The sequence below is a fragment of the Podarcis muralis genome, chromosome 17 (assembly GCF_964188315.1).
Source record: "Podarcis muralis chromosome 17, rPodMur119.hap1.1, whole genome shotgun sequence".
In the NCBI taxonomy this organism is placed as follows: Eukaryota; Metazoa; Chordata; class Lepidosauria; order Squamata; family Lacertidae; genus Podarcis; species Podarcis muralis.
Genome location: NC_135671.1, coordinates 9,947,759 through 9,968,031, shown reverse-complemented (window position 1 = coordinate 9,968,031; position 20,273 = coordinate 9,947,759). Strand labels below are relative to the sequence as shown.

General features: G+C 40.4%; 1 protein-coding gene across 7 annotated transcripts; it reads left to right on the top strand.

The window, feature by feature from the left end:
* Positions 1-488: 488 nt before the first annotated feature.
* On the top strand, positions 489-19,205 carry CASP2 (caspase 2). 7 transcript variants are annotated; one of them, XM_028711468.2, is made up of 12 exons: positions 493-656; positions 3,315-3,414; positions 3,650-3,800; positions 5,807-5,974; positions 6,380-6,461; positions 9,508-9,605; positions 10,346-10,522; positions 11,293-11,421; positions 11,766-11,856; positions 15,108-15,257; positions 15,417-15,526; positions 17,019-19,205. In XM_028711468.2, the coding sequence occupies exons 3-12, from the start codon at positions 3,651-3,653 to the stop codon at positions 17,151-17,153; spliced, it is 1,290 nt and encodes a 429-aa protein (XP_028567301.2). In that variant the 5' UTR covers positions 493-656; positions 3,315-3,414; position 3,650; the 3' UTR covers positions 17,154-19,205. The 7 variants fall into 7 exon arrangements, 6 of the variants coding, with proteins under 6 accessions (XP_077777188.1, XP_077777187.1, XP_028567301.2 ...); XR_013391104.1 differs by lacking the exons at positions 3,315-3,414; positions 17,019-19,205 and adding an exon at positions 11,962-12,017 and having other exon boundaries at positions 489-656; XM_028711471.2 differs by lacking the exon at positions 3,315-3,414 and having other exon boundaries at positions 493-652.
* The last annotated feature ends 1,068 nt before the right edge of the window (positions 19,206-20,273 follow it).

The window sequence follows — 20,273 nt, the reverse complement described above, 5'->3', positions numbered from 1 at the left end:
TGAGCCACTTTGGGCACAATTTTGTGGGGGAAAGTGGCATACAAATAATCAGAGGATGATGATATTGCAAGTCCTCTTCTTAAAAATTAACTAGCTAGCTAGCTAGCCAGCTCAGAACTACTATTGAAACTGCTCTGTTCTTTTAAATAAAAAACCATCACCGCCATCCTCATGGGAGTGAAGACAGAATGTAAGGTCGGGCAGAAAGTTGCAAAAAAATAAAATAAGGGAGACCACGGCAAGTGGAAGCACGCCTGCGCAGTAGGGGCCAGCGGACGGACCCAGCGGAATCCCAAAGGAATAAAGAGAAAGGCACGCATGCGCCCCACAATAGGCGGGTTCTGGGTAGTTTTGTTGAGGTATCGAAGCGTGCGGGGGAAGAGACTGGCCAAGCGAGTGGGTTGGAATGCGCGCGCATTCGCTCTCATAGTCCCGCCCGTCCTGCGCAGGCGCCCCAACCTAGTTGCAGACACGTGATCGGGAATAGTTCCTCCTCCTCCTCCTCTCTCGCCCCCCCTCCTCCTCCCCACCCCCCGTCTTGTTACTTGCAGGCCGTTGGAGGAAGGAGAAATTTTAGGCGGGAAAAGCTGCGCCTCCTGCCTCGCGCCCCCGCGGCCTACCGCGCGCCGGGAAGCGCCAGGCGACGGCGGAGGCGAGTGAGTGGCTTTTGCTCTTCTTCGCGGTTCGCTGAGGCAGCAGGGGCCGGGCGGGGCGGGGAAGCGAGGGCGAGAGGGAGCTGGACGGGGCCGAATCCCCTCAAGGGAGGAGTGGAGGCGGGTGGGGGGATGGGAGAGGCCTCTGGCGGCAGAGCCCCAGGCGGGGAGTCGCTTTTGCTGAGGGGAAAGAGGTTTGACGGAGCCGCGCCTCCTGCCAGGGCCCCTTCAGCGTTTCCTCCCTGGCACTTGCCTCCCTCCCCCGACATCCCCGCCTCTTTTCATCGCTCCTAAGATATTATATAATGCAGTGACTCCGCAGAGCCACGAATAAATAATGCTTGGCCTTTATATAACGCGGTTTTTTTAATTGTTCAAATCGTTTCAGGTATAATTGATCCGTCTCACAGCAGTTTAATGGGCGAGCTGTGAACTGATGGTAGTTTTGGTGTGGCTTGCAAGTATAAAATTCAGGTGCCAGCCCTGCGCAGCATAATCGATGATGAGATGTGGCACATGCACACCATTTGACACATGCACACCCTCCAGCACATCAACGCTGGAGGGACCTGGCCCCCTCAAATGTTTTATTGGAGGGGGCTTAAGGGACCTCAACCTCCAGTAGTTGGCTCCTACCATCACAGCGACACAGGTGGCGCTGTGGGTTAAACCACAGAGCCTAGACCTTGCCGATCGGAAGGTTGGCGGTTCGAATCCTTGGAACAGAGTGAGCTCCCGTTGCTCGGTCCCTGCTCCTGCCAACCTGGCAGTTCGAAAGCATGTCAAGTGCAAGTAGATAAATAGGTACCACTCCGGCGGGAAGGTAAATAGCGTTTCCGTGCGCTGCTCTGGTTTGCCAGAAGCGGCTTCGTCATGCTGGCCACATGACCCGGAAGCTGTCTGTGGGAAATGCCGGCTCCCTCAGCCAGTAAAGCGAGATGAGCGCCGCAACCCCAGAGTCATCTGTGACTGGACCTAATGGTCAGGGGTACCTTTACCTTTACCATCACAGAATTGTAGAGTTGGAAGGGATTCCCACGAGTCATCTAGTCCAATAGTTTTAGAAGGGACACAGCTATAGGGGTTATTGTGAGTGTCTGCACTTCAGAATTTACCAGTACACTGGAGGTTTAAACTGTTCTTAAAAACACCCAACTTTTCCCAAGTGTCCAAATCGGTTTACACCACCATGTGAGAAGGTGATTTCTAGTGTGCACCTGTGGAAGTATATTGGGAAATTGAATATTATTTATTAGACTGTTATCCTCCAAATGAATTCAAGGTGTCCAAACAACGTCAAAATTAAAATACAAACATCTTAACAGTTAAAATGCATTTCAGTAGCATGAGAAATCAAGATATACCATATTTACTTGAATCTAATGTGCCATCAATTCAAATGCACACCTCAATTTTCAGAACCCTGAAATCAAAAAAAGTATTTGCTGGCACATGTAAATGTGCCATTGAATCGAATGTACACCTTAATTTTTGCAACGTAATTTGGCCCAAAAAGGTGAGCATTAGATTCGGGTAAATACAGTAGATTTATATTGAATAAAAGTCAAAAGAACTACTATGTTGCAGTAGCTATGTATGAACAAAGTATCTCTGTTCAGCATGCAGTGTATATAATACAGTATTTTGTTATGGCCATTCTAGTGTTTATAAAACCGATGGTTTTGTTTATTGCAGAATTGAACTGAGGAAATAATATAGCAATCTTTCCCAGTTTGCATCTGTATTAGACTTGGTTTTAGTTGTTTTAATTTTATCGATTGTGTGTTTGCCTCCTTGTGCTTCTTTGGGAGGAAGGGCACGCTATAAATTTAATAAGTAAATAAATTACTTTCCCACAAACTTTGAAATTGTTACATTTCAGCATAGACATTTTCAAATTCTTTCTGAATTCTATAATTTGTGAGCCACTACTGAGCTGTGACTGTTTTCAGTGTAAGGCTGATGTTTAGGAAACACTGGTCTAGAAAGCAATCCAATGTTTTTGGAAGATGAGAAAGTTAGAGCTGGTGACCTATAATTTTGGTCAATAAAATATGGCAGGGCAGAGCAATACGCTTGCCTACAAATTTTTAAAAACTTTTTTGCAACTATATCTTTGTTGTTGTTTTTCACTGGAAAACCTTTTCCATTTGGAATAAAATAACACTATATATTATATAGATGTAAATAATTTCTTAGAAATGTGAGTGGAATATAAATAATACAGATATTTCTTTGTGTAGTCTATAGAAAAGCTCAAATAATAGCATGAGCAAATACTTCAATTCTTTGTTGGATTCAAAGTAATTGCTGGGTCCTTTGCCCATATCTTACAGTAATTTTCTCTATAGGCTTATTCAGTAGTCAGCAATGGCCTCTGTACAGAAAACATTTGTATTATGATTTTTATCAGTTGCAGTCCAGGGACAGAAAAGCTGCTAGATCTGCATTTGCTGTATGTTTGCCAGAATCCCTAATTCAAAATACTGTTTTTACAAAATTTCAAGAATAGGCCGCCCACTATTCTTATGAATATAATTCATACAAAGGAAATTTACAAACAGGGCAGCTCTTTTTTCTAACTGGTGTTATTTCTAACTCCTACACACTCCCACCGGGCTATTGGCGTGATCACAAAAGTTCTTGTTTTCCTTCTTCCAGCCAGCAGATCCTTCCAGCCAGCAGATATTTGTTGGATATTGCTGATGCAAAACTGTAATTAGGGAGAGAGGAAAGAATGTTCAGGAATCACTAAAAAAAGGTGTGTGTTCTCTACTAAAAGATCTGTGTAATAGAATAAACAAGTGTTTCAAAGCTAGTTTTCTTTTCATTCAGAATTCCCCATGATACCCCTCTTCCATTTACCAGACAAAATCCTATGTTCCTAAGAATTCATAATGGAAACACTCAAGTTTCACTCCTCATTTGGTGTATGGTTAATGTGAAAACTTGTTCCAGTAGATTGTTAGAAGACAAAGGATTTTTATCTCTTCTAGGATGCTGGGCGCATGTGGCATGCAGAAATGTCACCAAGAGGCTCTGAAAAAGAATCGTGTTTCCCTAGCAAAGCAGCTAGTTTTGAAGGAACTGATGGAACACCTCATAGAAAAGGATGTGATCACTGAAGCAATGATGGAGATGATACAGGTACAATTACTCTTGTCAGCAACTGGAATTAAAAGTTTAATTATCCAAAATTATTGTTGCTGTTTATGCTTCTAAGTGCCGCAATTATTCCTGTGTGTCAAATGAGATCAGTAGTATTCGGCAGCAAATAACTAGATAAAACAAATGTCATAGACTAAGACTGGTAATTAGGGATGGGCAGATCTATCTATTTCCAGTCCATTTCCCATGTGTACATTTAGAAGTCCATTCTGTCCGCAATTTTCTATTCAATTCAGTTTTTGGTACGCATCTTAAATATGCATACTTTATATGCCTTGTTCTATGTTTTTGAAACGGAAAACCATACCACAAAATTGGAGAAGTGCAAAAACCAACCCCTGTATTATTCCAAGTGAAATCAGGGTAGTTTGCTTAACAATACGGACTGAGCTTCTTACCTGGTAAGAACTGCCTGCAAGTGACCTTTTTAAGATGGAAAAGGGTTAGTACCCTCTGTTTTCAGACTCAGTGTGCTCCAAAAGACTAAGGAAGGCCTTCTAAGAAAAATATATAGGGTAGGCTAATAACTTTCAAGGACATTTGTGAGGCTAGGCTAAAGAGCAAGAGAATGAACAGAAATGAGGCACTTGGCTAAGTTCTAAAAGCCCATGCTGGCATAAGTAATCAAACAGCTATTGATCCAAGCACCCCTTTTGTCACTTATGTCTCAGTAGCTCCTAAAAGTTAACTTTTTAAAACAAGTGTTTGCATTACAGAGCATCATGCCTCTTAAAACACTGGGTGCTATTGAAGTATTCCCACTCTATCATCTTCTTCTCTGTTTGCAGGAGTCCAGCTGTGTTGTTGGATGATGCAGACTTAACCAATAAATTGAAATAATGTAGAATGCTGGAAAGGGAAATAATTTTTCCAGTTCGCAAGCTGTGAGGCAGACTTTTCCAGTAATAAATCACAAACATTTTTATTTCTATGTATTTTTAAAGAACCAATATTTTAATACAAATGTATGTTAAACTATCAAGGGGATGCCAACTTCTTTGTGTGTGAATCTGTGTTAGAAACTGAGATATGAAAACTAGGAGCTAAATGGTACCTTAAACCTAGGTTATGGGCGCAATTTATGGGTGCAAGATGTGATTGTTCCGTGATGTAAAATATTTAATCCTCCCTGTGCAAGTTCCTTGGAGGTTTCCGTACAGGGTTGCTATATGGGAGACAAAAGGAGGAAAGAATAGTGAAATTGAATATATTTATTAAATGTATGTTAACATTTGCATGATTCCATTCTTTCAAATTAGGCAGCAATCCTAATATATACACTAAGGAGTTCTAGATATAGGTAGGTAGCTGTGTTGGTCTGCTGTAGTCAAAGCAAAATAAAAAAAATCCTTCCAATAGCACCTTAAACAACTAAGTTTGTTATTGGTATGAGTTTTTGTGTACATGCACACTTCTTCAGATACACTGAAACAGAAGTCACCAGACCTTTATATAATAGTAAGAGAGTGGGGAGGGGTATTACTCAGAAGGGTGGTGGGAATGGGTGATTGGCTGAAAGGTGTGGTAAACCAGTTGACGACTGTTAAGGACTGCAATTGGTCTTACAGGAAAAAGGAAGGGATGAGATGGCCAAAAATAGCTTTATCATGTATAATGAGATAAGAATCCAATGTCTCTATTCAGACCAGGTCTCTCCATGGTTTTGAGTTTGGTAATAAGTTGTAATTCAGCAACTTCTCTTTCCAGTCTATTTCTGAAATTCTTTTGTAATATTACAGCTCCTTTGAGATCTTGTATAGAATTTCCTGGGAGCTTGAAGTGTTCTCCTACTGGTTTCTCTGTCTTGTGATTCCTGATGTCAGAAACTAAGGAGTGAGATTCATTAAACTCAGTGAGAGTTGCTTCTGAGTAGATACGTACAGGATTGCCAGGGTGAGAGCACTTCAGAGCTCCATAGGAACGATGTTGGTTCACCTATCCAATTCAGTGATCTTTTAACATGTTTGGCTTTTTTCTGAATTCAGGGCAAGTCTGGAAGTTTTAGCCAAAACATAGAATTCCTGAACCTGCTCCCAAAGAGGGGTCCCAAAGCCTTCTCAGCTTTCTGTGAAGCTTTACAAGAAACCAAACAGCAGCACTTAGTGGAAATGCTCCTGAGCACCATTCCCAGCCATAGCAACGGGAATGCAAGGGTAAGGAAGGATCAAATAAAAGTGGGGTGGGGGGACCCCATATTAGTATAGTGGTCTGTTGTCCCCTCCATGCTCCTGAATACCCTCACTTCTATTTTTGTTGTTATGCTGGAGTGGCACATGATTCCTGTGGTGTTTTATATGATGATTATTTACTGGGGATGGGTGTGGGGAGGGGGAGTAAATACATTTACACACCTGGCTTAAAATGAATATTCCCAAAAAGAGTACCAGGAATCCTAACTTCAATAGATATGCACTTACATGTGTCTTATATTTTATGTGCTTTGTGTAAAGACTACCTAGGATGATTGGTGTGTGTATAGACACCCAGTAGACAGAAAGTGGTTATTTTCCTTTACATCTCTGTATTTCTGTTTAATAATGCTGTGTGGACTCTTTCAGCTGAATTCTGGCTATGAGGAAAAGCTGCCATTTCCTATATCTGAATCAGAAATCTCTCAAAAAAGGCCACGGTGGCAACTTGGTAAGTTTATTTTTTGTGAAATGTGACTATTGCAATTGTAATGGCTAAAAAATTCATTTTATTGTTTACAGTGGTACCTCGGGTTACATACGCTTCAGGTTACAGACTCCGCTAACCCAGAAGTAGTGCTTCAGGTTAAGAACTTTGCTTCAGGATGAGAACAGAAATCGTGCTCCGGCGGCACGGCCGCAGCAGGAGGCCCCATTAGCTAAAGTGGTCTTCAGGTTAAGAACAGTTTCAGGTTAAGTACGGACCTCTGGAATGAATTAAGTACTTAACCTGAGGTACCACTGTACCAGCAAACTCAGGCTGTGCAACGAAAGGGTTTTTTGTGTGCTCTTGTGCAACAAACCTGCTTCCAGGGCAAACGGGCCTTTTTGCAGCAAGGAAAGTGACAGGGAAATCGCACTCAAAGTTGTGAGGTAGCAATTGCTTGGCTCTCCCTGAAAGCAAATCAGAATGAATGCTCAGTAAACAGGTTGTCTGGAGGTAGCCATCGTTCAAAACGCCTAGAGGGGAACAGGTGTAGGGAGAGCGCCTTAAGAGTGCATTCTATTTAATAATATTTCTGTTGTGGGGGTAGGAAAATGCATGTTGATTTTCCAGTATTGTCTTTGGTTAAAAAAAGATCAACCATTTTTGTTAGGTAAGAGCAAGCTTGAAAACATTTAGCCCCAAGGAGCTATCTTTTAAATATATGAAAAACAAAAGTCAGAGATCAGTGTGCAAGGCTTTTGTAATCCAAAATAGATTCCCACCCCCCTTTGCTTTTGCTATGGCAGCCACATGGTGGTGGTGCTGCTTTATTTGTTTGGAATATTTATATATTCCTCCCTCATAAAGGCTATTTTTAGTAGTAGGATACTATAGTATACTTTGAAAATTGCCAGAATGTGTCCACTGTTGAAATGCTCTTTTTGCTTGAAATATCTATTTGATTTTATATATTTTAAGTTTTGGTACTCTTGTCGTTTTCCACTCCAGCTCTCTTATTCCACATACGTGGAGCCAAGAATAATGTGTAGAAAAGATAGGATATATTAAATTACATGAAGATAGGCAACTTGTGGCCTATTTTTTCAGACTCAGCCTATGAAACAATATTATCTGACCTAATGCAGCCTTCAAAATTGTAATGAAAGGTTGCCTTCAATTCCATTTATAAGGAGAAATTCCCACTTTAATATTACACTTGTTTCTTTGTTTTGGATGTTATGCTCCAAACTGAAGTTGCTTGCAGAGGTCCCCAACCTTTTTGGACCTGGGGGCACATTCAGAAATCTAATAAACTGTTGTGAGCACCACAAAATGCCCAATTGATGGTGCTCAGAAATGAGACAAACACACATAAAAAAGACAAATAAACAGACAAAAAAGTTGGCTCTTCACCTACCACCCCAACAACAAATCCAAAAAAGCACAATTTTTTAAATTGAAAAATGTCCAAAACTGGGAGAGGCAGGAGGCTTTGGGGTGCAATGGGAGGCTTTGGGGAGCCACGAGCGCACCATTTTGGGGACGCAGGTTGCTTGGAAAATAAATGCTGCAAAGGCCTCTTGTATTTTCCTCTTGTTTTACTTGTATCTCATGCATATCGTTCATGGCCAGACTTCTTTGAGGGAAATTGTTTTCTCCCTATATATTTTGAAGGGACAGAGATACAGTATAAATAAATTAGGTATAAATAAAATTAAAGAGAAGAATGTGCCTGAGATTCACATCTCCATAACAGAATTACTTAAAACTAGGTGACATGTCTTTTTAATAAAACCTGGCTGGGATGTGTGGCAAATTGTATTTCAGTCCCCAGACTATTGTTTTCAGAACGGTGGCTCCTAAGAATATATTGACTATAACATTCTTATATTTTCCATGCAACTATAATGTGAAACTATGTTAAAAAAGCTGACCTACTTTTTACATCCAAATTTTATGGCCAGATCTCTTGGTTTCGGTTGCATCCTGCTGATCTTCTAAATTGCAAACTGTTTTATTATTAACTAGCAACCAGATAAATTATTCAGTATATGCGTTTTTTATCCATGACTTTTAACAATAGCTGTAACACAGAAATAACCACAAAACTATAATTGGTTGCCATTAGTCATTATATTTGGCAGGTTGCACAGGGCAAGGTGCCTAGACTTGAGCAAGTCATAGTAGTTTAACTTATTTATTAACCAGCTATGGCGAACCAGTGGCCCTCCAGATGTTATTAGGGTCGAACTCCCATCAACCCCAGCCAACATGGGTTATGGTCACAGAGGATGGGTGTTGTAATCTAAGAACATTTGGTGGGTTTTTCTAAAACGTGGCTCTGTCTGTGTTTCACTGATAGCCTCAACCCTTTCTCTCCTTGATATAGTCCCAACAAATGTCTATTTGAAGTTGCTACTTCCACTTCAAAGAAATGCCCCATTGGTGTCAATGGGGGCTTCCCTTGAAATGTAGAAAGCAGCATCAGAGAGGCTATTTTTGTTAGCACCATAGTAGGAAGAGAATTGTAGAGATGGAAGGGAACACAAGGACCACCTAGTCTAACCCCTACAGTGTTTGAATATTTTGCCCAATGTGGTGCTTGAACCCACAAAGGGCCACATGCTCTACTAACTGAACTATCCCTCAGAGCTAGAAAGTAAATTTGCCTACTCCATCTCCACAGCCATGAGGCTTCTGCAGCTCCCCTGCAAATGCTGCCTTCATAACAAAAAATGCACACTAATTACATTCATACACTTTATATCAAGTCTGATTTAACCCTGAGATTCTCCCCACTTAATTAATATACACATATGTTCTAAATAAATATCGCAAAAAGTGGTGTTTTAAAAAGCTACATAAACATGCATTTGATTTGCAATCATTTTGATCTCTCTACTGTAACTGGGAAGTCCATTCTGGACTTACTCCTCCAGCACTTAAAGAATTGGCGGGTTATATTATTAATCTGGTATCCCTAAATAGTTGTAAATGCCAAGTTTACACCTGCACAGAAGTTATTTTGTTGCTGAGCCACTTACATTTTGGTTGTTGGCCTGTGTCTCAGCAGAACCAGTGGAGCATTCTTTGGATGATGGAGATGGTCCTCACTATCCTCAGGTGAAGCTATGCACCCCAGAATTCTATCATGAGCATGAGCACATGGTGAGTATCCAGAAGGGTGGAAGCTGAGCCCCCCCCCCCAACAAGCATTGGGTGCTTTTATTGGTAATCTGTAGAAAGCCAGCTTCAAAATGTAAATGCCTGTTCAGGGGATGACACGTTTTTTACTTTCGCATGCAGTTCTAAAAACATGAGCCATCTCAAACTGAAAAATAGAGGCAGGTGTTTTAATAAGTTTTATTTTGATGTGTGCTCTTTTAGATACCTGTATCATCTTCCCAAAGCCACTTACGTATTTTCCTAGGAGCTTATGCCATTTTGGACTTCTGTTGATTCTTAAAGTGTGATAGCATGAGTTCCATTGCAGTCATTTGATTTAAGTGTCCTTCCCTTACAGTCTCTGCCAGGCATTCGCTTCTCACTGGTGCTTCTACCAGACTGGGACATTTTTTTCTAATTCCTTAGGCAAAAGAATAAAGTTCTTTTAAAATCATCATTAAATTTCTAATTGGAAATCCTGTACACTGATAGAAACAAATATGAAATTGTTTGAGCATTAGCATGAAACCTTACATTGCTGGGATTTTTCTGGCCATTAGCCTATAAATCCTTTTAAACTACAGTGTTTTTTCTGCTATAAATGTAAGGTGTCCTCTCCCTTTGTGTTTATTTATGTAGGTATGCAACAGGATTTTGACTGTCATGAATAAGTATCTTGTGATTTTGCTGTTTTACATAATATACTAGGAATCTGGATCCATCAGGTTACCTGTTTTTCACAGGCATACAGGATGAAATCACACCCACGGGGCTTGGCACTGATACTTAGCAACGTGCATTTTAGCAGTGAGACGGACCTAGAGTTCCGTTCTGGTGGCAATGTTGACCAAACTGCCCTAGAAATGCTCTTCAGACATCTTGGGTACCAAGTGATGGTACGGCATGATCAGACTGCACAGGTGAGCCCTGAGAATGGAACAAGCATAATGAATGTCTGCATCCTAGAAGCCATTTTTTATAATTGGCTCCTCACAATAAATTGGGTAACTGACATCATTTCTAATGTGAATCGGTATACTGGAGCAAGCATTTTATGTATACTAAGGATTGTATTCCCGTGTAGAATTTTTATCTCTACTACTACCTAGATAGCATAATTTACTGTATTTTTATTCAGTACTTTATTTAGTTTGTTCAGTCTCACAATTTTATTAGTAAATTCATTTATTTTAACGCATTTCACTTACATTACTCTCACACACGTTCAATAAAAATCTACAGAAAATTGCTTAGGTCAGTAACTTTAGTTATAGTGATTAAATAACTTTGGTCCCCAGAATTGTAGAGGCTGGGCACAGCAACCAGAAGTTTCTCTCAGCCTTTGCCTAGACAGCCAGGGCCACTTGGGCTGTTTCTGCCATCAGGAATCTTCTACTTCCGACTCTGGAGTCAGTGGATGTGGTTAATGGAGGCCCCAGGAAGACTGGCTGGCTGGTTACAGAATTTTAGAAACTACTGTCTCTGAATACTTGGATTAAACAGAATATAAAATCTTAAAAATCTCTGGAAATTGGGCCCATGTTCAACCATTTTTGATAATTAATTAGCCCTCTTTGGTTCCCCATTAAGCTTGTTATTGGTACATGGCTTTGCTCTGTTAATTGTGCCTTTCCCACTTCTCTGGTATTTGCAGTTTCAGGGATTGCTGATTTTAGTTCTCTTTTCTCAGGAAATGCATAAGGAGTTGGAAAACTTTTCAAAGCTTCCAGTTCACCGAGATGTAGATTCCTGCATAGTATCACTTCTCTCACATGGCATAGAGGGTGGGGTCTATGGAGTGGATGGCAAACTGCTTCAGGTAATTTACCTTTGTGGATTCCTCCTTTGTGTAGGGCGTGGTCATCTAAGGATGATGAAATTGGCAACCAGCTACTGGCAAATAAAGTTATAATAGATTCTGGCCTGAAGCAGAAATGAAGGTATTTTTGGAAGTTGGAAAGCAATTAATGGAAACATAGGAGCAGAATGTATATTTGAATGATATTTAGAATATTGCCTATTTCATTGCCACCCTTCAATATAAATATTCTCATGATGTTTTACAGAATAGCATATATAACAATGAAAAAGCATGATTCAGATAAAACTGGTTTAGCAGTTTTTTCTAACAAATGTTTACCGTGGGTTTGTTTTTTTCCCCAGCTGCAAGAGATTTTCAGGCTCTTTGATAATGCAAACTGCCCTAGGCTTCAGAATAAGCCCAAAATGTTCTTCATTCAAGCATGCCGGGGAGGTACGTAACCCAAGGAGAAGGGTATGGGGGTGGGGTTACCTGTGCTTCACAAACATTCTCCATTCTACACAGCTTGCGCTCAACTCTCCTCTTTGCTTCTCTCAGGTATAAGCGGAACCCACATTCACCTCCCTGCCTTGCTGTTGCCACTACCTCTCTCTGTAAGTGCTTCTCACTCTGCATGGCATGTGGTCAGCAAATTGCAGACCCTGCAGCACCGTGAAAAAGGGGAGCTTTGTAATAATTCCCATATCTTGCATGTGTGGTGTGGGGCGGTTAGGCACACTAATCATAACCCAGCATGGAGATTTTACCTGCATCCTGGAACTTTATCACAGTTGCTCTTTGGTCTGGACTATAGATTTCCGTATCTTTTTTGGATCTGGGGGAAATGAAAAAAGCAGCAGTCCGAGGGCCAGTAACCCACCTTCTATAACACCATAACATAAAACAAGCACTATGAATTCCTTTGAAGAGAGATTCTATTGAAAAACTCTTTTATGAAGTTCCTTAAAATCAGATGGGGAACAGGGTCTTTGGCTGCATTTAGAACATGTACAAGAAAATTTAGACATTCAAAGCTCAATGTCACCGTCTTCAGTGACATGATCCTTCATGGAAGAAACTCTTAAGTCCATTGAAAGGAATTTTGGAAGAAAAGTACCAAGAAACACAAGAGGGGCATAAGTTTCTTGACATAAACTTTCTAGCACATCTTCCAATTATACTGTGTTTTAAGAGACCGTAACTTGTATAGGAGATGATGGGAGATTCACAAAACAGGTCACTTTTCTTAGCTATTTGAGGCCATGCTGGAACATAAGCTTACAAGAAATGTAGCATTACTTCCCAGTAACCTTACTAATTCAAGCACAGGACCTTAATGAATCCTCCCCTTCAGCGAAGAAAAGGCTCCCAGAGTGGCTTCGAGTTCTTAAATGTAATAAAACTAACATGTACACGCACCACCTCTTTTCTACCTTGCTCCAAGCTTGTGCTTTTCTTTCTTAATTGCCTCCTTCACATTTTATTTCCCTCACCGCCTGCCCCGCCAGCAAATGTCACTACAAGTGCCTCTGGGGCTAATGTTCTCCCAGTTGTTTTTCTGGTCTGAGAGAGAAGGAAGAGGGGTCAGTTTGCTCTTAATGCTCCTTTTAAAACACCACTCTGCTCGACTTTGACCTGCTCAAATTATGCAAGAAGTGATCCCAAAATGGTGTATTCAATGGGACTGAGACATTCAGAAGTGGGATTTAGGCCTTCCAAGTTAACAATCACATTTCCAACTGTGGATTATCCGTCTTTAAGAAATTCTTAACATAGAAGTTTAAGTTTTTCCAAAATTCAGTTCTTATGCCTCTGCTTGGTGGCTTCAGCAAGCAGTTCAAAACTGAATAAGCCTGTCTGGATGGGCTAAACCAAATGAAGCTTTTACAACATATTTGTGCTCGATGCAGGCCTAGTTTTTTTGTTGTTTTTTAAATCTATAGACACTATAAAACCATTATGACCTGGAGATCCTTTGCACAGTATGCTTGGAGTGCATATATAGACTATATAGTCCAACTCCAACTTCTGAATAGAAAATGGTTTGAAGAACCATTCAGCTGATAAGAGAAGTAATAAAAAACAGAAGCCATTCCTTTTCACCAACAGTTGAAAGTTATAGTCCTCCTTCATGCTTTTGTATTTTCCTTTTCAGTCTTACCTTGATAGTGAAAAAACAACACACAGGTTTTATTCTAAGAAACAAAGGGAAAATTTATAGTATCCCGTGCTCATGAAGCTACCTTGAAGGTTCTGTCTGTCAGCCTTGTACCTACCAAATTAAATTTCCTCTAAGCAGAAACACTGTGGTCACTTATAGTTTTGCTAAATTTTGCTTAAACCTGAGTAGAGATCACTTTGATACAGGAGACTCAGGGCTATTCAGATGAGCTTTAAATCAGCAAAATTGAAAAAATTAGTGTCTCGAAAAGAAAGCAGAATTTCTGATCTTGAGAAAGGTTTTGGGCAGCAGTTTACCGTTTGGTGGTTTAATCCAATTTTGCACGTTCATTGCTGGTGGAATAAATTTTGAAAATACTTTGCAAGCATTATTTGATCAAACTTCATTTTACTGGACACCATTAGAAACTAGCTTGAGGGTGTCACTGAGTCAGATCTTCCCTTCTCACCATGCTTTTGATAATGATGGTGATTTGAAGTTTTAAATATCAAAAGTCACAGTGGCTAATGCCTGTACAGTATATGTATAGATCTTACTAGACATGTTGGTGATGCTGCTCAAGAGCAAAAATATCTGTTCTCAGTCTTTCTTAAAATGGTTTTGTGTGTCTGATTTTTTAGTTGGTGGATGCTTGATGTTTCCAAAAGTTGTAATGCAATCCAAGAAGATTGTGCTGTTTGAACCCAGGCAGTTTTCATTCAAGAATGATCAAGGGCTCTGTCCTACATTTTTCTCATTCCTTTTATCACCTCTAACCTATGTATACACATCTTTTGTACAGTTTAAGATGTATGGTGATTACAGAGGGAAAGCTGGAAAAACCTTTCCAAGATGTATAAATACTTTCTCTTCAGATTTTATTCCCAGATTTGCTTTGCCTCAGGTTTATACCCTTACTTAAATATGCTTAATATTACTTAATAACCTTAGTGTTTTTTTTCTTTTTTCTTGCTCTTCCTGTACATGTTGCTTTTTCCTATTTGCTTTGGCAAAATGTAGAAAGAACAAAGAGTCTGTAGCACTTTAAAGACTTAATAAATTAATTGTGACATAAACTTCCTTAGGCTGGAGTCCACTGCATCAGGTGCATGAAGTATTCTCAGTTGGTTAGTCTATGCCAATGGGGATATAATCAATGGGATTTTCCTCTTCTATGGCAGGTGATTCTCCAGGGGCTGATGGGGAAGGAGAAAGCTAAGGTGAAAACAGTTGGGATTCTTAAATCAGTGCCTGGCTTACACATGACTACTTTGGACATGAGTTCCCAGACTCAACCCCATGTGTACCAGGGGGGTGGTACCGGTGCTCTTTGATCATTTAATTACTGCAAGGTAGATAAGTGGTTAATAAGACTATTGTAGGCAAATTTGGTCATTGTTGCCAAAAGTAAGGAGGTCAGGGAATGTAGATGATGCTCAATAGTAAGCCCTACTAATTGAACATACGATCAGAAATGTACCTTTAGAAAAGATGCTTGATGGAGGTGACTGAAATTCCTGCCTTCTTGTTTTCTCTTTATTAGATGAGACAGACCGTGGAGTGGACCAAATAGATGGGAATGAGCGTGCTGACTCCCCAGGTTGCGAAGAAAGCGATGCCAACAAGAAAGAGAATCCCAAGCTGCGTCTTCCCACTTGCTCTGATATGATATGTGGCTATGCCTGTCTGAGAGGTATCTGGAATAGTACCATAAAGGTCTTTTTGTTATGTTATTTTAATGAACCGCTCAAAGGTGGTTTTACACCTTTGAACTGAGCTGCTGTTGGTGGATCATCTTGCTCTTGTCCCTCTTTTTCTACCTTGTATTGACTTTACTTACTTACTTACACAGGCACAGCTGCTATGAGAAACACCAAACGTGGGTCCTGGTATATAGAGGCTCTGACCTCTGTGTTTGCTGAAGATTCCAGAAATACACATGTGGCTGACATGCTTGTAAAGGTGAGCTGGGATGCTGTGCTTCACTCTTGCTTCTCAACTAACTTCTAGAAGGTGCTGCACTCTTGAGATACTTGAGATACATTCTTGTTTAACTTTTGTTGGACCTCCTGTAGCATTACTGTTAGCTTTGGGGGCCTCTGGGAAGCAAAGTGCAACTTCTGCAAACAGACATTTGATATAATTTAGGGGTGCACTGTCAAGAGAACAAGCTGGTCATCACAAACACTCTTTTCCAACAACACAAGAGACGACTCTACACATGGACATCACCAGATGGGCAGCATCAAAATCAGATTGATTATATTCTCTGCAGCCAAAGATGGAGAAGCTCTATACAGTCAGCAAAAACAAGACCTGGAGCTGACTGTGGCTCAGATCATCAGCTTCTTATAGCAAAATTCAAGCTTAAACTGAAGAAAGTAGGAAAAACCACTGGGCCAGTAATACACAATCTAAATCAAATCCCTTATGAATACACTGGAAGTGAGGAACAGGTTTAAGGATTTAGATTTGGTGGACAGAGCGCCTGAAGAACTATGGGTGGAGGCTCGTAACATTCAGGAGGCAGCAACGAAAACCATCCCAATGAAAAGGAAATGCAAGAACGCAAAGTGGCTGTCCAAAGAGGCCTTACAAATGGGGAGGGGAGAGAGAAGGCAAGCAAAATGCGAGAGAGATAGTGAAAGATACAGGAAATTGAATGCAGATTTCCAAAAAATAGCAAGGAGAGACAAGAAGGCCTTATTAAACGAGCAATGCAAAAAAATAGAGGAAAACAGCAGAATGGGAAAAACCAGAGATCTGTTCAAGAAAATTGGAGATATGAAAGGAACATTCCGTACAAAGATTACCATAATAAAGGACAAAAGTGGAAAGGACCTAACAGAAGCAGAAGACATCAAGAAGAGGTGGCAAGAATACACAGAGGAATTATACCAGAAAGATATGGAGGTCTTGTACACCCCAGGTGGTGTGGTTGCTGACCTTGAGCCAGACATCCTGGAGAGTGAAGTCAAATGGGCTTTAGAAAGCACTGCTAATAACAAGGCCAGTGGAAGTGATGATATTTCAGCTGAACTATTTTAATTTTTAAAAGATGATGCTGTTAAGGTGCTACACTCAATATGCCAGCAAGTTTGGAAAACTCAGCAGTGACCAGAGGATTGGAGAAGATCAGTCTACTTCCCAATCCCAAAGAAGAGCCAAAGAATGCTCCAACTACCGCACAATTGCACTCATTTCACACGCTAGCAAGGTTATGCTTAAAATTCTACAAGGCAGGCTTAAGCAGAATGTGGACCGAGAACTCCCAGAAGTGCAAGCTGGATTTTGAAAGGGCAGTAGACCTGAAGTCTCAAGTAAACAAATATCCTGTCTGGTTTGAATTTCAGTAGAGCATCTGAACCAAGATAAAAAAATAAAATGATTCAAAAATGAATACTGTTTTAAATTTCTAAACCTTTCTTTTGCCTTTTGTTACTTTTCCATTTAGGTGAATGGAATGATCAAGCACCGAGAAGGTCACGCCCCAGGCACCGAGTTCCACCGCTGCAAGGAGATGTCAGAGTATTGTAGCACTCTTTGCCAGGACCTTTACTTGTTCCCAGGAATTAACTCTGTCATCTAAGGGGGCCACTGCCTCTAAGGCCAAAGTCCATGTAATACTCTGTGCCATAGGATGACCTCCTGTAGAGGTCTAGGGCTACTCTTCCCTTACATCATTTCATATTGAAGGTAGGGGGCATTAAGCTGTCCTGTTTAGGAAGCGGTTGACTGATGAACATATGATACTTGTTCTGTTGTTTCTAACAGTTTTTCTGATTTTATTGGGAATTTCATATGTTATCAGATATTGTGACCTATGGAAATTAGCATATAAATGTCTTTTAAGTTGATCATGCCTGGCTAAGCCAGCTTTCTTACTCACTGTGCAGCTTTTTTACTCATTGTGCAAATTTCTCTAATATCACTTTTTCAGACAGACTTTGGCAACTTGTTGATGCTTGCCACCCAGTTCAGGGTTTGTAAGTGTAGTGTGTTTATGTGCCAACATTGAGGTTGATGGGGAGCACCTAGGTAGCGAGTATTTATCACAAACAGGAGTGTGAGAAATAGCATTCATAAAGCTTTTATAAAACAAAAGCAAAAAGCATGCTTTATAAATTGATTTTTTTTTAAAGACAGATTTGTGGGCAGCTAAGCAAATTTGGCAAAACCACTAGCTAAACTGAAAAGGAACCTTCTAAATAAATGAAGGACATGCAGACTAATAAAGACAGGTTGGAATAGTTAGGTTAATGCTAAAGTCATTTTATATCTTTAATCACCCCCTCCCCCCCCAAAAAAAATAATAATGAATACACGTGCAATTTCTGTTTTGCTAAAAAGATACCCCCCTCCAAATCTGTTCTGCTTATTTTCTCAAAGAAGTTGATAATTATTAGCACAAACTCACACCAGGACTTGGAAACAATTGAAACAGGTTTCCATTCCACAGGGTGTTTCTATTTATATAAAAAGTTTGTCTTTTTGACTTCTGTTGTTGCTATTTCCATTATTCTCAATGGTAGCATACCCTGTGATGACTATTGTAGACTTGTCATTTTATTAAGAGATGTTTGCCTACACTGTTTTTACCTATATTTCCTTGCCACCCATCCCATGATTCCCTATTCATTGTGGGTGAAATTAATCCTCATGAGCAGAGGCATGGCTATAAGCCCCCCCCCCCAGCTGCTCAGATGCCACACATGGCTTTTTAAGGGCAAATCTACACATTGGCAGAGTTAGGGAAATCATCTCTGCTTGCCCATTTGCACACCTGCTTTGCTCCTCCCATTGTGTGAGCAAACAATTCAGGAAGTCTTCAGTTAATTATTCATTCTTTTCTCCAGTACTGTAACGGCCCCCTTTTGCGGGACCTGCCATTTTAAGAAACTCAGTTGCAAAATGAGGACAATCCTCAAGAGCCAGTCTTATTTATATGTGCAAATGTATACTCCCAGTGGTGCAACAGTCCTGGCACCCAGTAGCCACAGGTGGTTAAAAGCCTGGACTTTTAACTGGTGCAAATGTTTTCTGTAGAGGACAGGAAATGCGCTCTATTCACTCCCCCCCCCCCTTAAAGTTGCATGCCATACCTAAGTTTCGCAGTTACGTTCTTGTATATTGTTGCCTTTCGGCATCCTAATAACCCTGCAGCCAAGGACTGTATGCTTAAACCAGCTGCCCTTGATCAGCCTTTATCATTCTCTTTTGCCTAAGATTTTGAAAAAATATTTTTATAGGATTTTGATATATATTTTTAAAAACAAACATAATGGTTAGGAAAATAACATGAGGCAGAATAATCTAACAAGAGGCCAGAAGCTTAGAAGGTCCTCTTGTCCTGCCCTAGTGCAGTTGAACTGCATACCACACCTGTTGAGCAGTAGCCATTTCAGGGCCAGTGAACAGCTCAGGGTGACAACTCAAAGGTTCTTTCCTCTGAGTAAAAATAGAAAAAAACATGGGAGTCCTCTCTGGAAATTGGTGCTTGATAACTGTACTGTGTTAGTACAGACATCTCCTCCTAGTTTGAGAAAGGAGAGGGCAGGTCTTTGTCACTGCCACTTTTTATAAACTTTGTATATAAACTATATCTCCATGTGCCAAAATAAAAAGTGATCTTGTTTTCTAACTGGCGTACTTATTTTTTTTTACCCACTAAGGAGGTATGGTCTCTTTCTCTATATCTGCAGTGCAACTAGGTTACATAACAGGCTTTTTACCAAAGAGCACTGGTACAAAACATGATTGATTCTAACCCTGGAGTCATGAATGTGGGTAAAGTTTTCAGTGCTGTGTAGTTGTGAGTATGAGCCCTTTGTCTGGAGCATGGGTAGGCAAACTAAGGCCCGGGGGCCGGATCCGGCACAATTGCACAATCGCCTTCACATTCCGGCCCGTGGACGGTCCAGGAATCTGCGTGTTTTTACATGAGTAGAATGTGCCCTTTTATTTAAAATGCATCTCTGGGTTATCTGTGGGGCATAGGAATTTGTTCTTCCCCCCCAAAAAAAATATAGTCCGCCCCCCACCAAGGACTGAGGGACAGTGGACTGGCCCCCTGCTGAAAAAGTTTGCTGACCCCTGAGTATTCAAAACAGGGATCCTCCTTAGTGACACCTGTGTAATCTTACGTTGCACTTGGTTGATTTTACAGGAGAGGAGTGTGGTTTATGATAGCTGTATAGATAGGGTTCTGACCTCATGTGACCACACTTAATCTTTTTTAAAACCGCCATGCTTGTGTGAATTTACCCCCAATAAGTATAGTACTTGTTAACATGGTTGCATTGGATCTGATGTCCTTTCCTCCATATGGTTATCTGGCCCACAGCATACTTTGAATTTGGAGGTTGCTTATTAAGAACATCTAATGTCTTAATTTGTAAATACCCAAATTAAAGGATTTAAAAACCAAAGGAAAAGCCATTTAGGTTTTTCAGAAGAAAACAGCCGAAGAAAAAGGAAAACGGTAGCCTCAGGGAAAGTGGAAAGGAAACACTTTCACAAATATATTAAGCAGACACTGGGATTCTTATGAAAACGTCAATTGCATTAATAAGTAAAAATGAAAAAGGTCACTTAAATTGCCGGGCTAATGAGCTATTATTTTGCATGCTTTTGCTCATAATTATAGTCGGCTTGACTGAGTTGAAGGATTCACTTTAGTAACTAAAGATGAGTTATGCAGAAACCATTT